The sequence below is a fragment of the Sinohyriopsis cumingii genome, chromosome 1 (genome assembly GCF_028554795.1).
Source record: "Sinohyriopsis cumingii isolate HCF-2022 chromosome 1, ASM2855479v2, whole genome shotgun sequence".
Lineage (NCBI taxonomy): Eukaryota > Metazoa > Mollusca > Bivalvia > Unionida > Unionidae > Sinohyriopsis > Sinohyriopsis cumingii.
The window spans coordinates 24,677,464-24,693,651 of record NC_142961.1 but is presented as its reverse complement, the minus strand read 5'-3'; the positions used below and the strand labels follow the sequence as shown (position 1 = coordinate 24,693,651).

The window sequence follows — 16,188 nt, the reverse complement described above, 5'->3', positions numbered from 1 at the left end:
GCTAAATTAGAGTGATTTGTTTGGCTAAAAATGACAATCTTTCCTCTTTTTTCAGTAAAAGTGCACTCTTTTGACTTGGAAAAAAGGCAAATGGACCAAATTAGAAAGCTGGGTCAACTAAATCTACCACTGAAACCAAAGCAATTTCTATGTGTACCAAGTCTGGAAATTTTCCACCCAGTGGTTTAGGAGGAAAGACAGATGGATGGAAAGAGGATATCACAATATCACCAATGTTAAAGCATGGATACAATGACTGCATAATTAACATGTTGTTACCTGTGTATATTGCTGTATGACTCAACATCCCCAATGTCAAAGCATGGATACAAGAATCACATAATTAACATGACGGTCTCCTATGTATATGGCTATTTGACACAATATTCCCAATGTTAAGGCGTGGATACAATAGTTGCATAATTAACATGATGGTTACCTGTGTATACCGCTGTATGACACTATTTCCAATGTTAAGGCATGGATACAATAACTGCATAATTAACATGACAGTCACCTGTGTATACTGCTGTATGACACTATTTCCAATGTTAAGGCATGGATACAATAGTTGCATAATTAACATGACAGTTACCTGTGTATACTGCTGTATGACACTATTTCCAATGTTAAGGCATGGATACAATAGTTGCATAATTAACATGATGGTTACCTGTGTATACTGCTGTATGACATCTTCTGGTGTGGGTCCCATAAACATGTAGAAATCCAACACTCCTCCTAGTGTTCTGTAGATTAATGATGGCAGTGGCTGTAGCAGTATTTCTGTCAAAGAGACATCAAAATACAGAATACAAAAGATTATGATCCTGTAATAAAAATATATTTAAAATGTCAAATGAAGTAGTACATCAGACAACAAATACATGAGTTCTGATTGCCAAAAGTACATGGATTTTTATTATCAGAATATGTAAGTACTTGAGTTTTGAGTACCAGCTAAGTACATGGATTTTTGCTTTCAGGACAGTGCAGATTTTTCCATTACTCCAAATTACATCACAGTGGTTACTGCTCCATATGTACATCTGAACATTGATATTTAAACTTGATGTATGCACAAGAGTACTAAATAAAGAAGATAGTGAATGAAAAGAAGGACGTTAAATATCCATTGCAAAAATAGTGTCCTCAAATCAAAGCAACTTGGAGAATAAAAGACAAAGAGAAGACAATGCACTCATCTAATTTTTCAACCACAAGTACACACAAATCCAACTTCTTTTGTTATACCAGAGACAGAGTCTTGGTTGGCACAGCTTTGTATATTTGTTTGGATGACTTATGTGATATTACTTATAATGAAATAGATGGCTGACTTTGTGACAATGCTTGAGCCATTACTTATAATGAAATAGATGGCTAACTTTGTGACAATGCTTGAGTGAGCAATTACTTATAATGAAATAGATGGCTGACTTTGTGACATTGCTTGAGCCATTATGTCTAATGAAACAGACCATTTGCAAATTTGTATCCTTTCATGTCAGACATAGTCCATCACTATCAAGATTTGTTCCTTTTTGCCGTGTTGAGATAAGTAATATTTTAGTTTTACCAGTATTTACCACTATGCTATTGCATGTGTACCAGCTGTCCAGTTTGTTTAGGGCATCCTGTAAATTTTTTTAGAGTTCATGCTTTGTGTTTTGGATGTCTGACAATGTTTTGTCATCTGCATAGAGATCTGTAGATGATACTGAGTCCCTTAGTAAAAGTGGTAGGTCATTAATAAATAAAATAAATAGTAATGGACCTAGAATTGAGCCTTGTGGTACTCCATATCTAATTGTTCCAGGTTCAGACATAAATTATTTATACAGACATGTTGTGTTCTCTCACGTAAGTAAGAAGTAAACCATCACATTGGTTGATTTTCAGTTTCTTCAAAAGGATTTCATGATCCACCATGTCAAAAGCCTTCCTGAAATCTACAAATACACATCCTATGATTCTACCTTGGTCAAGTACATAAAGCCATTTATTAGGGAGATCAAGGCAGTCTCACATGAATGTTTCTGTCTAGCCTGAATGATTATGGTGTAACATCATGTGCTTGGTTAAATAACATGAACGAGTCATGGACATGTTTTTCAATCAATTTTGACAAGTTTGCAGTATTGAGATTGGATGGTAGTTATTAGCATCATCATTAGAACCAGATTTGTGAATAGGAGTTACTTCTGCAATTTTCCATACTTTGGGGACAGATGAGGTTGCAATACTTAAATTGATTATGAATGTTATGCTATCTAAAATAGCAGAGGCAGAAGATTTAATAAGTTGTGGACCAATCTGATCAAGTCATGTAGCTTTCTTTGTATCAAGTTCACTAAGATATTTTATAATAAAGTTTTTTGATACTGGTGGAATAGAGAAACATACCTCCTTTTTTACTGCTGCAGAATTTTTTCAGTTCATTAAAGTTGTTTTCTATTACTTGTTCTTTTAACTTTGTGGTAATGTTGGTGAAAAAATCATTAAAAATATTTGCAATGTCAATGTCATCAGTAACTATGGTGTCATTTACCAGAAGTGAGTGAACTTTATTTGTTTGATATTTGTGTGTTCCTCCAGTGTATCAGTTCATTGAAGACTTTCCAAATGGAATTTGTGTTGCTCTTTTTGTTTTCAAGCAATGATTGATAATAATTTTTGTATAGCTTTTTTAATCATACTTGTTATTTTATTTCTCCATACTTTATATTGTGCATGGTTTCCCAAAGCCATGAATTGGTCTCATGTTTTCACAGCATCTAGGATTTCAGTAGTAAGCCAATTAGATTGGATTTCATTCTTTACTCGATGTACTTTTAGTGGTGCATACTTAGAGACTACATCCATAAATAAGTCAGTCCACACCCTCAGAGCTTTATCTATGTCATCCAAATCTTGGATCATATTCCATGGAACTTTATATAGGTCACTGAGAAATTGTTCTTCATTAAATTTTTTCAATGATCTGTAAGTGATAGTTTTGTGTGTATTTTTCTTATTTCTCTTGCATTTAACCTTTCTTGTCAAAAAGCAGGATAGTAGTCACTAAGACCAACCTTTGGTACATTAACATAAGCCATATTGTCTGGTAGGTTGGTATAAATGTGATCAATAAGAGTGCTTGATATTTCTGTTACCCTTGTGTGCTCTTTTGCCAGCTGGACTAGGCCTAATGATTCAATAAATTCCATCCAGTTGTTCCTTATTTGAGTATTGGGTAGGTCCTTATTTATATCGCCAAGTATATATGTTTCTTTCTCCTGTGCAAGAACATTTTCTATTTGTTTCAAAAAGTTATCATTCCAAATTACTTTAGAGGAAGGTGGCCTATAAATGAAAATAACTAGGAATGAGTTTGCATTATTTTTATGTTTCCAATATATACTATCAATTTCATGTGACTCCAAGTCAAGTCACCTTTCTGCATTTACATCTTCCCTAATGTATACAACAAGACCTCCCCCTGCTGTCTCACTGTCACTGCATAATGGTTCACTGTAGCCTTTACAGTGAAATAGATTATCTTTGTGGTTAGCATTAAATTTGGTTTCGGTGAGTCCTAAAACATGTATATTATTTTCCTTGGAACACATTAACTTAATCTGGTCTATTTTTTCCACTATACATTGTATATTTAAGTGACCTATCTTAAAACCTTTAGTATTTTAGTTTCATATCAATTATATGTATGTCATCAAGCAATGGGGTACTCAATGAGACTGTCTCCATACTACTTTTATCATTCTGACATCCTATTTCCATATTTAAATGTTCATATATATTTGCATTTTCAAAGTTACACAAAGACCCTGAAAATCCATTAACGTTTGCATTTACAGTAGTGTCCACTGAATAGTTAGAGTCAAGAGTCTCACAAGGTTCATTTAGATTTTTTTATAAATGAAGCACTGGCATTCTCGCTTTTTGCCAGATTCCTAGGATGTATAATACATTGATTGACAGAGTCTTTGTTTGTGTCCAAATTTATGGCATCTGAAGCACTCAATCTGTTTGCCATTATGGCATACCTGTGTCATGTGCCCAGTTTCTCCATAATAGAAAATACTCTTCATTATAGTGCCTGAAAATGGGGGCATACATGTTAATATTTCTCAATAGTTGAGAGGTTCCTTTTCTACTTAAATGAATTTTTTCTCTGTGGTAGAGGCTTGGGTTGACATCCTGGTTCTGAAGAAAGAAAGATGTGTATTGTGGAATGTACTGTAGGATGAAGTCTTCACATAGGTCAATTATCAGATCACTGATTTCTTTCACCCTGGTGTCCATATGAGAAGGTAGTCCTGATATCATTATTTTACATGTATATGGGCTGCAATACCTAGCAGCATACAGTAAACTTGATTTGATTTAGTGACCTTCCATCACTGGCAACATTCCCACCTACTAAGATAATAATTTGGTTGTATTTGGTTAGGTCAGTATTCACTATTCTGTCCGTGATGTTGTCGATTTTTGTACCTCTTAGAGTCTGTATATCTGTTTTAAGAGGTCTCCTTGGTATTATACTTTTCAATATTGATGAACCAATTATTAGAGTCCTATCTTTTCTGACTTGTGATTTCATGTGTTGGACTCAGGGTTTGTAATTCAGACACATCTCTTGGAGGAAGGGGTATCTCAGTTGTGTGAGCTAATCAAGCTGATGTTGACACATTTGTCTGAGCACTGGGAAATGCAGTTGTTTGTGAAGGCAACAGATTTGTCTGAGCTGAGGGCCATGGGTGTACACTTATTGCTGTTTGCAGATGTGACACACGATTGAGAGGGGGGTACTGTTGTTTGCAATGCAGGATTACTTTGGATATCAGTTGTTAATTGCATGGTCATTTTACATTTTCGTTTGGCTGGTATTGGAATTGTCTGTGTCTGAGCATCTAACATTGTTTCTGTTTGGGAGTCTGTTTGAATTGCTGTTTCACATGAGGTTACTTGCTTATTAATCCTTCCCTGTGCTGACTAATTACTAGTATGTAACGGTAATTGCATTGCATACCCATTGTGTTACAACTGAGAAGACTTACCCATTGTGTTACTATTGAGAAGACTCACCCATTGCATTACTATTGAGAAGACTTACCCATTGTGTTACTATTGAGAAGACTTACCCATTGCATGACTATTGAGATGACTCATTCATTGTATTACTATTGAGATGACTCACACATTGCATTACTATTGGGAAGACTAACCTATTGCATACTATTGAAAAAACTCACCCATTGGATACTATTGAGATGACTTACCCATTGCATTACTATTGAGAAGCAAAACCCCATGAGCATTGCCATCCTCTTCTATACACATGTAGAATGGATGTACTCCATACAAGTTTGCATAATCCTGAAATAAAGAATAACAAATGACCCAAGTGGGCCTCAGACTGCTCATATGGCTGGCTCTACCCAAAAATCCAAATCCTGACCAGGTCAGTTTGCAACCACACATGGGTTAGTAAGGTGCTGGCTGATATTTTGTCTCAGTGTGCTTACCACTTACATACAACTCAGCAAACATATATATTGTACCATTTGCTGTGAATATAACAGCATACCACTAGCTGACAGCATCCCAATACAGTTGACAGTATCCCAATATATTGGACAGTATCCCTATACAGATGACAGTATCCCAATACAGCTGGTTGAAAAACAACACCAGCTGACAATATCCTAATAAAACTGATTAAAATTTAAAAAACAGCTGACAGTAACCCAATACAGCTGTCTGTATCTCAATACAGCTGACAATATCCTAATAGAGGTGACAGCATCCCAATACGGTAGATCAAGAAAAACTGCACATTGATGGGCATACTTAAATTTGATAAATTCAATATTTAGTTTCTATCACTATTTTTAATGGTTAAACTGATAAAAATCAACATTCTTGTTTACTTCAACATCTAATGGAGATTCCCTGATTATTGTGGAACAAATTCCAGTCAGTGCTGGACTTCAAATCAGTGATCATTATCAATGTTTTTTTGTTTGCCTCTTTTGTTCTTTTTTGTTTATAAAACCAATTTTTCTTGTTACTGACAAGGTTTTAAGGCCAATTTAATCCCATTAGTAATAGAATATTTGAAAGCAAATCATTATCATTTTTTAAAACCTTAAATGCTTTTTTTACCAGAATGATTTTTATCAAATTGGATCAACTACTCTTCAGCTGTATTTGAAAAAAGATCGTGAAATAGTTTTTAAATTAAAAAAATTATAGTCATATATTAAGGTAGATTACATTATTTGCATAAAATTTTAAAAGCTTTTATGCAAGAATACTTTCTTTAAAGTTTTCTAATTTTAGTACCTGTGGCCAAATCTGATAGCAAAACTGCATCATTTGCACAAAAACTGATTAATAATGACCAAATTTTACCACAGATCAACATCATCTGAATAAAACTGAAGTATGTAATGCCAGAAGGCTTTCTGTTGAATTTTATAAAAAATTAGATGAATTGTGTTTAGATTTTTCTTTAATTAGTAATGATTGTATTTGATGGTGAATAAGCATCATGTGTACAAATGTGAAAGGCTCTAAGGCCAGGATGTGTTCTGCCATATTTGATAGATTGGCATCATGTGTACAAACTTGAAAGGCCTTTATGCAAGGTGTTTTCTGCCTCAGTTGATAGATTGGCATCATGTGTACAAACTTTAAAGACCCTTATGCCTGGGTGTGTTCTGCCAAGTTTGTTAAGATTGGCATTGTTTTCTTTACAATTTTTAATTCTGTAAGATTTTGTCCTGCAGATTTTAAAAGTAGTCATTAAATGTTTTTCTATTTTAAGTAATGGCAGCCTTAATTTATGCTAAGATGTTTTCTGTCAAACTTTAGTCAAATTTTGATCATCAGTATTAAAAAATTAATTTGAAGATTTTTCTATTTTTAGTTAAAGAGTGGTTGCATTGATGGTGCATAAGTGTCATTTGTACAGACCTGAATGTCTTTTATGCCAGGATGCTCTCTACTAAGTTTCATGGATCAACATCACTTATGCAGTTTTGAGATGCCTTTATGCCTGGATGTTTTGTCAAATTTGGTCAGCAGTAACTGAGAAGTCATTTAATTTTTTTACTTTAAATAATGGCAGTCTTTTTAGTTGACAGCATAATTTGCATACAATGAAAGGTCTTTATGCCAGGATGATTCTGCCAAATTTAGTAAATTCTTTTCAGCAGTATTTATGAAATCATCTGAAGACTTTTCTATTTTTAGTAACAATGCCCATATTTGATGATGGATCAGCAAGATTTGCCCAAATCTAAAATTCTACATGCCAGAATATTTTCTATTACATTTTAACTTTAATACAGCTTGTCAACATTCCCTTCATCGCTACCAACACCATCACCACCACCACGGTCACCAACTGAATATTTATGCCTGTATAATGATGTTGATGCAAGTGAGAAAACATGTTTTACAGATTTATAACATAAATCATTTACCAAAAATAATGATTTGTTACTTATTTCAAATCTGAATACTTTCATACTTATGTCACAAAAAAGAAAATATGCACGTTTCCTATTGCACTTGTTTAAAATTATGGTAGGCAGATATATTTTGTTAAATTTTATATAAGTACCAGCTCAATTAGATGCACAAACCAATTTCAGGGATTTAAAAGAAAAAATAATTTATTTTTACCATTGGGAAAATAAAAATGCTAGGGTTAGCAGCGAAAAACAGGGATGGACAACTGACCAGAAAAACACATCTACTTTTACCTTAGCATTAAGCTAGAATGACAATTATATAAATAAACTGGAACTACAGTAAGTTCAGCCACAACTATTCCATACGTAAGACTCTGATCATGTAATTATCCCAAAATTTAGGTTTTGCAAAATGTCAGGATAGTTTAAAAAAAAAACGTAAACCTTTATTATACAGGAAACTTACTCCAGCATTTACAAAATTATCTCTGGAAAACATAGGCCATCTCCTATATTGCACATCATGACGCAATCCAAAGTGTCGGTTCTCTCCAAACCCATAGATATTCTTTGATGGCAGTCTTGTAGCAATCTGAAGAAACTGATCAGCATAAGTTAAACCACCCACATCAGTATTCCATCTGAAAGCAAATACAGAAATGGGTTTTCAACTTGTTACTTCAGTTACAAGAGCCAATGAAAAATTCAAGCTCACTAATTGATCACAGCTGGATTTAAACACAGGAAATAATAATATTTATCATGATCAGAAAAATAACCATATAATCACCATTTTTTGTCAAGCTGGCATCTTCCAAGACTGACAAGCAAAAAAAAGATGTCCAAATTTCAGACATTTTCCATTACTTTTCCATTTTTTTCCATGACAATTGTTTCCATGACTTTTTGATTAATTTCTATGACAAAAGATTTTTCCAGGATTTTCCATAACTATGGGAACCCTGTCAAGTTATCAATGATATCTCTTCAGGGATTGTGGAAGTGTGTCTCCTTTTGTGTTATGGAAGTGTGTCTCCTTTTGCACATGAGAAGCTTAGAAGCCATTTGTTTTTCTTTCAATCAGTGAATTTTTTAATAAAACATTAGAAGATGTTTGAAAAAATATCATACAGAACTTTTTACATAATGTTACTAGTAATTTGTTACTATGTGACAATCTGCTTTTAAATGGATGAATGGATGGATTTGGTAAAAACAGCAACACCACATAGCAAATTATCCACTGCATTACACCTGTCCATGCTCATGACACATAGCAAATTATTCACTGTCTCACAACTGTCTATGCTCATGACACATAACAAATTATCCACTGTCTCACAACTGTCCATGCTCATGACACATAGCAAATTATTCACTGTCTCACAACTGTCCATGCTCATGACACATAGCAAATTATTCACTGTCTCACACCTGTCCATGCTCATGACACATAGCAAATTATTCACTGTCTCACAACTGTCCATGCTCATGACACATAGCAAATTATCCAGTGAGTGTCTCACACCCATCCATACTCAAGACACATAGCAAATTATCCACTGTCTCACACCTGTTGATGCTCATGACAGTAACAAATTATCTACTGCCTCACACCTGTCCATGCCCATGACAAATAGCAAATTATCGACTGTCTCACACCTGTCAATGCTCATGACAGTAGCAAATTATCTACTGCCTCACACCTGTCCATGCCCAAGACAAATAGCAAATTATCCACTGCCTTACACCTGACCATGCCCAAGACAAATGGCAAATTATCTATTGCCTCACACCTGTCCATGCACATAGTACATAGCATTATCCACTACCTCACACCTGTCCATGCCTATGTCAGGTAGTATGTTTGTTAACAAGTTAACATGTGAATACTTTTGGAAAAGTTACAGAATTTACTAGCATTATGTCAAAATTCACGATGAGTTCTGTTATATTGATATCAGATTACTGGTAAAACATACATGTATTCTATGGCTGTCATTTATATGTCAGTTGCAATATTCAACAGAAGAGAAAATGTGTAGTGATTACTTCTATATAAATTTTAATCAGTAATTGGCTGCTATTATTTCATTCCTATCTATTGAACTGGTGCTAGATGCCAGTCCATGGTGATTATTCCCTCCATAAATTTGTAATTTCAGGTCTTAAACAACAAATATGAATGAGATCTGGATCTAATTAAGCATGTACGACGGGGCAACACTACTGTCCATACTTACTAGATAAAGAAATATAAGGCTTATATGTAAACTGTTAATGCAAAATATGCCAAAGTACCACATTAGGATGGCTCTGAAGGTCTCCCATTGTCTTTATTTGTGAGAAAAAGGTCCATAATAGGGCATGTGAGGAGAATGATGGTAGTGATGGTGCTCCCCTGAATGTTTTGCAGTTGGATGCCAGGAAATCTATTATGGTCTGAAATTTGTAGCCCACTTTCCAGATTTACCTTTGGCACTGTGAACTGAACCTGGTAAATGTACAGTCCCAGAGTTGATAGAACTATGACAACTCTGCCACAAAATGCATTCAAGAACCTTCAGCAGGTTCATTTATAATGCTTTCTGTAATGAGGCCATCAAATACATCCCCAGTGGTTCCTGAAGAGTGATCACCATTGTTTGGGGGAGTATCACATGTCACTAGCATCAACTTGCAATTTTTTAAATGATACAGCCAACATTTAGCTTTGAAGCAATGTAACATAGAAGCTTTTTGTGTGTGTGTGTATGTTGGATTTTTAGCATAGCTTTAAAAAAATTTTAGTCATATCGCTACAATGTCTGCAGTGTGCCAGTTTATACTGATGTCTAGCACTAGGGGCATCATGCTGCTGACATGTAGCATTATGCCCCATCCATGAACATTATACTGACACCAGTTTGACCAGTCCTAACACTAACCTCTTAATGCTGAGTACTATGCAAGGCAGCTGTTAGTACCATTTTTATTAGTTTTTGTATGACTCGGCTGGGAATCAAACCCATGACCTCCTGTATCTGAGGCAAACATTCTAACCACTAGGCCACCAGAGCAGTCAGCTTTTTTTTAAAAGTAACAACTCTGGGATGTTTCAAATGTCTTTATGATATCATCTGAAATAAATTCACATGAAGCATTTGAACACTTAAAACGTCCACCATTTTAATACTTAAGTGTGTGGTCAGTCTGTTTGTAATATCTTGACCTCATATTATTTCAAGCTGAAATTGGCATATTCCCTTAATATGGTGATCGCGAAAACATCGTGTGAACATACAACCTCAAAAACATGTTGACTTTGTCTATATTCCAGGTCCCTCTAAGTTTTTCTATGGCTTTTAAGCAAGAACCCCTCAAACTTTTTTTCATAAAATACCATATTTTAGAGTCAGACAAGATTAAAAATTATATGTTGCTCTTAAAACCAACAGAACCTATGAATTCAAGATGCTGTATATATATATATATATATATATATATATATATATATATATATATATATATATATATATATACACCAATTGTACGCTGATGGCACCCAAATATACAAATTTAGCCACCCAACTGAAGTTGATGCTACCATCCAAGGTGTTGAGAGAGATGCATTTCTGAAATCATGGATGACATGTAACAAGCTGCAGATGAATGATGATAAAACTGAGACCATTCTGATCACAACACAAAGACTTTCTCATTCACATCCTTTACCTCAAACAATAAATATCAGCAGCACCAACATTAAATTCACACAATCAGGATGAAACCTAGGTGTTACTCTGGACAGTACTCTCACATTGCACCAACATGTCATGAACATATGCAAGGCTGCATATCTTGAACTGAGACGCATCAGCTCCATTCGCAAATATCTTTCAGTTGATGCCACTAAAACACTTGTGTGTTTATTAGTACTTTCAAGACTAGATTGGACTATTGTAACTCAGTTCTGTCTCGTTCATCTCAATTTCTACTCCAGAAACTTCAAAATACAGCTGCTCGGATCATACTTAGAGTCTTAGTAACCACAATCTGAGCACACCTCCCCGTTGCTCTGTACCCTACACTGGCTATCCATTCAATCCAGAATCAAACACAAAATTTGTTCTCTGTGCTACTGTAGTGTTCTCTGTAGTCCAATATACCTATCTGACCTTACCCATGTGTACACACCAGCAAGATATTTATGCTCCTCTTCTGACAATCATATACTCATTATTATGGAAACATAAAAAAATGTGTTTCTGAACCCATTATGATGTTTTTGAAGAGGCTATGTTAGTGGTGACCTTTAAAAAAGACATAATTTAGGTTTTTACAAAAATATTCGCACACATTTCAATATTATTCACATAAAAAGTGCACCAAAGTATTTTTTTAAAAGTGCATTGGCGAATGTATAAGCTTGTTTATGTGTTTATTTCCATCAAATATATTGTGAAAATTGGTAATGCCTCTATGTCAATGTACAGTTAACCTTTCAACTATGAATACAAATAGATGTAATATTGCTGGTGCTATGTATATTTAAATTCCATTGTTAGTTTTTTTCTTCTATTCTTTCGATTTCATTACATGCTACGGTAATGTAACATTGTATGTTGGACTTGACCTTGTCCAAAATCAAATTCATTTTCTACTTGATTTGAATCATTGATTTTTTTATATTATTCTGTAAACAACTAATACATAGCAAAAATACAGGTTTAATATCAGGATCATTATTAATAGAAGTAAACATATCTATTTGGATATGTGTCTAAGTTATTGGAATTCTTCTATAAATATACCTGGTCTACCTGAAAAAAATTATTCATTTGTGCTTTAAGATCTAGCAGAAGCAATTATATTATTGTTGATTCCAGAAATTCATTTGGGCTGGAATTTATTTATTAAAATTATTTAATTCAAGTGATTTTTCTCAGGAAATACAAAGTGCTCTTGAAAAATACCATTCTCAAAAAAGGAGATGTTCTTGTTATGTATTATTGTGATCCAACAAACGACTGTTGGTATATCACTACCACATTGGCCACCACAGGCACATCAACACTTCAGCACTGGATTTATTTTGGATTTCCACAAAAAGTTTATTGAAACTTTAATTATTAGGACTTGTGTCTGTAATTCTAGGATTATATGGGATTTAATGTGCAATACCATAAGTTCCATTTTTTTTACATTTCACTTTGTATTTGTATTGTTGCTTCTCACTCTTTTCTATTACTTAGTCCTAATAGTCAGTGTTTCATGTATTAGAGTGAAAAAGTACCAGGTGTAATGGTTATTTATCTAATCTGTAAGCAACCATGTTGTTCTCACATAATCTGTGACATCACTTGAAACAAAAAGGGTGTAACTAGCTATGCTAATTGAAATGATTACCCACTGAGATGAGCTGCAATAACATGTCCAACTTCTGAGTCATGAACCATATCAACACTAAATAAAGTTGCATGCAAGAGAGCAAAATTAGCCCTGCTTATTGAAATTCTTGATCTTGGTGTCATGAACCGTATCAGCACTAAATTTAGTTGCAGTGTTTCCTACAAAACCCTTTCATTCATCTGTGATGCTCTGTCATTTATAAGGGCATGGTAGTAGCACTGACCAGTGAACTGAAACTTTGCTGTTTGAAGGAGTCACTACATATACAGTGCCCAAATAAAGGAAACCATGCTAATAAAAGTCTGATTGTCTTGTACAGGAGTCTTGAAACAAGATAACTGAACTAATGGTAAAGCTACAAAAGCTTTATGAGTAACTAAAACCACTAACTGACCACCAATTTGGACTAGTATACTGTCCAGTCACATGACCTATGCATCATCTTGTGGGGTCCCTTTGGGTACGAAAAGGTTCAATGAAATTATATGCAAATAATAAATGATGTTTAAAAACACAAAGTTCACCAAATCTTGTCCAAACTGAGCTTACTTACAGAATAGTATTTGTGCTGGTACGCTTGATTCGGAAATAAAATCCTGATTCTGAATCATCACCTTCTGATGCTTCATACAGTGAAATACCTGTATGTGCAGCATACTTTTGCTTTTGTATAGGAACCTCATAACGATTTTTCTGAGTATCAGTTATCTGAAATATATTAAGATATCAAAGACTTAATAAACAATATTATCTTTTTATTCTGATAAATACATTTTCTGTTTGAATAATTTGAGATTATAAACTAAAATTTATGAAACCAATCTTTATTTAATGAGTGTGAACAGTATTTAGATGGAAGATAATTATAATAAATTCATATTGGTGGAACAAATCAACTTCAATATCTTGTAATTATATTCCAATGACCAAGAAATGATGAAATGCATCTGAATAGGCATTTGTATACAAATAAAAACATTAACAAATTGTTACTATTATGGTAAAACCTGTCTTGTGAGACCACTGCTATGAAAGACCACCTGTCTTAAGAGACCAGGTTCTCCTTGCACAGATTTATTGGTTATATGGTGTTATGACCTGTTCATGAGAGACCACCTGTCTTCATAGACCATTATTTTTTGACAGAAGGGGTGGTCTTTCAAGACAGGTTCTCTGTATCAACATTTTGAATCCAGGAGTAGATAGAATCTATTAAGAAGAGTATCACAAATAGCACAAGATGTACACAGCTGATGATCTTATAACCAATTATGACCTTGACCTCTGAATTAGGGGCTTATCTATAGTATGATTAGGCATGGACCTGGAAAATATTTCATCAAAATACATGAGTTAAAAAGTGACAGCAAGGAAACAGGCCACTGACTTGTATTATCCCTAATTGTTGCTTTTATCTATGGGGAGCAAGTATGGGGAGGTGGTATGACTATGAATATTCAAGATATAAAAAAGGGCTTAGCTTCATTAAAATATCTTGACTGATTCAAAAGTTGTATCTTTACATGAATAAACAAAGTTGTATCTTTACATGAATACAAAACTGCACTAGCACTTTCAGCTTAGATTTCAATCAACCATTTAAAATGTCTGTTGATGTAAGTGATGTAGGGGTTGGTAACATTCATTCAGGAAGATTAAAAAATGGCATGGATCATCAAGTGTGCTATTTCTCTCAAACCTTTAATAAGCACCAGATAAATTATTCCACTATTGAGAAGGATGATTAATATGAAAAAATAAAGCTTTATTACACAAATCTTTCTTTTCCTTATGAGGGGAGGTGTTATGTATATCTATATTTTTTTAACTCCTGAGTTTATTTCATTTTTGTAATTTTTATTCATGGCTATAAATTGTAAAGATTATCTTTAGTTAGATTTTGCCTATGTGATTAGGGTCTGTTTTAGAAATATTAAGTGTAAAATTACATAAGATCTATAAAAAGATGCTTACATATTTGTTGACAATTACAAATAATAATCTTAATAATAGGACTTAATGATAATTTCTGAATTTCTGACTGGCTGAATTGGTTTGGAGAGTTCAAGAAGAATTCAATAACTTCCCATTGTTTGGGTAAGGTCACATGAATAGCCAATTTTGAAAAAATTGAGTAGTAAGATCTGTCACATGGGGTATGTTGTGAAATATAGTCATAATAGGTGTATATAAGAACAGAACTGAGTAGTCCAATTCATTCCTGTTCTGGAGTCATTCTCATTTCTTGTGTTCCTTTTGTAAGTCTGCAGATGTGTTTTATGCTATACTTAGATATTATTCATGAGGAAAAACATTTGTTTGGACTGTTCAGTGGAAAGAGAAAGTGCTCATTATTTGGACTATAATATTATTCTGGAACTATTGTGAATTATTCAAAGGAGTTCTGGACAATGCCATCTTTACAATGTCACAATTATTTGCAGATCAGTACATTTTTTTTCTGATTTTGAAATATATACAGAACTTTTCATTCTTCTGAAGTACAATGAACCATTAATCTGGAGTAAAGTTAATCTGGAATACAATGTAACTAATAAATCTGGATGACAAAGAACCATTATTCTAGATTACAATGTACCATTAATTTGGCATACAATGCACCTTTAATCTAGAGTACAATGAACCAGTCATCTGGAATACAGCGAAACCATGGACCTGAACAGGATCTATCACAGCATCTGAACAAAATTTTCCTCCATTTCTACTTGCTGCAACTGGATTCTATGTTAATCTGTATGAAATAGGTGAATATAAACATGTCTAATTATGAGGTGTTTACTAAATGAAATGCATCTTACCTTGAAGTGCACAAGATGACTAGATAACCCTTCTACAATCAGTCTAATTTGCTGGATAGATTCACCAAACAAGGAAACTTCAGGGTGTCTCTTATGAAGAGTAATATTTTGCAGTACGCTTTTCCCAGAAGTTCCTGTGCTCTTCATGTAAGCATATGCTGACCTGTTCAAAGAAAACTGATTTACAGCTGTATCTCTACCACTCTTTTAGACTGTATGTCCTTCTCATGCTGAAAACTTGAGTACCACCACACCCGAGACTTGAAGAATACCACCATACCTGAGACGTGGAGAATACCACCACACCTGAGGCTTGAAGAATACCACCACACCTGAGATATCAAGAGTTTTATACTTCACACTGAATATGTACCAAGATTTGGAAATGATGACTCAGCAAATGACATTTTATTAATGACATGGTTGTCTGAAGCACATGGTGCTTGGCAGTAATGGTAAATAAAGCACTGCAAATCATGTATCAGCATTTTTGT

The 16,188-nt window shown here is 34.1% G+C and overlaps 1 protein-coding gene across 3 annotated transcripts in view; it reads right to left on the bottom strand.

Annotated features, from left to right (window-relative positions):
- The window catches only part of LOC149806562 (maltase-glucoamylase-like), a 353,277-nt gene that overhangs the window by 90,585 nt on the left and 246,504 nt on the right, over positions 1 to 16,188 (bottom strand). For all 3 annotated transcript variants that reach the window (XM_089954672.1, XM_089954663.1, XM_089954683.1), the window contains 5 exons: positions 15,695 to 15,857; positions 13,429 to 13,583; positions 7,951 to 8,125; positions 5,283 to 5,379; positions 674 to 786 (listed from right to left, as the gene is read on the bottom strand). In XM_089954672.1, the coding sequence (XP_089810798.1) occupies positions 674 to 786; positions 5,283 to 5,379; positions 7,951 to 8,125; positions 13,429 to 13,583; positions 15,695 to 15,857 (703 nt within the window). The remainder of the gene's footprint in view (positions 1 to 673; positions 787 to 5,282; positions 5,380 to 7,950; positions 8,126 to 13,428; positions 13,584 to 15,694; positions 15,858 to 16,188) is intronic.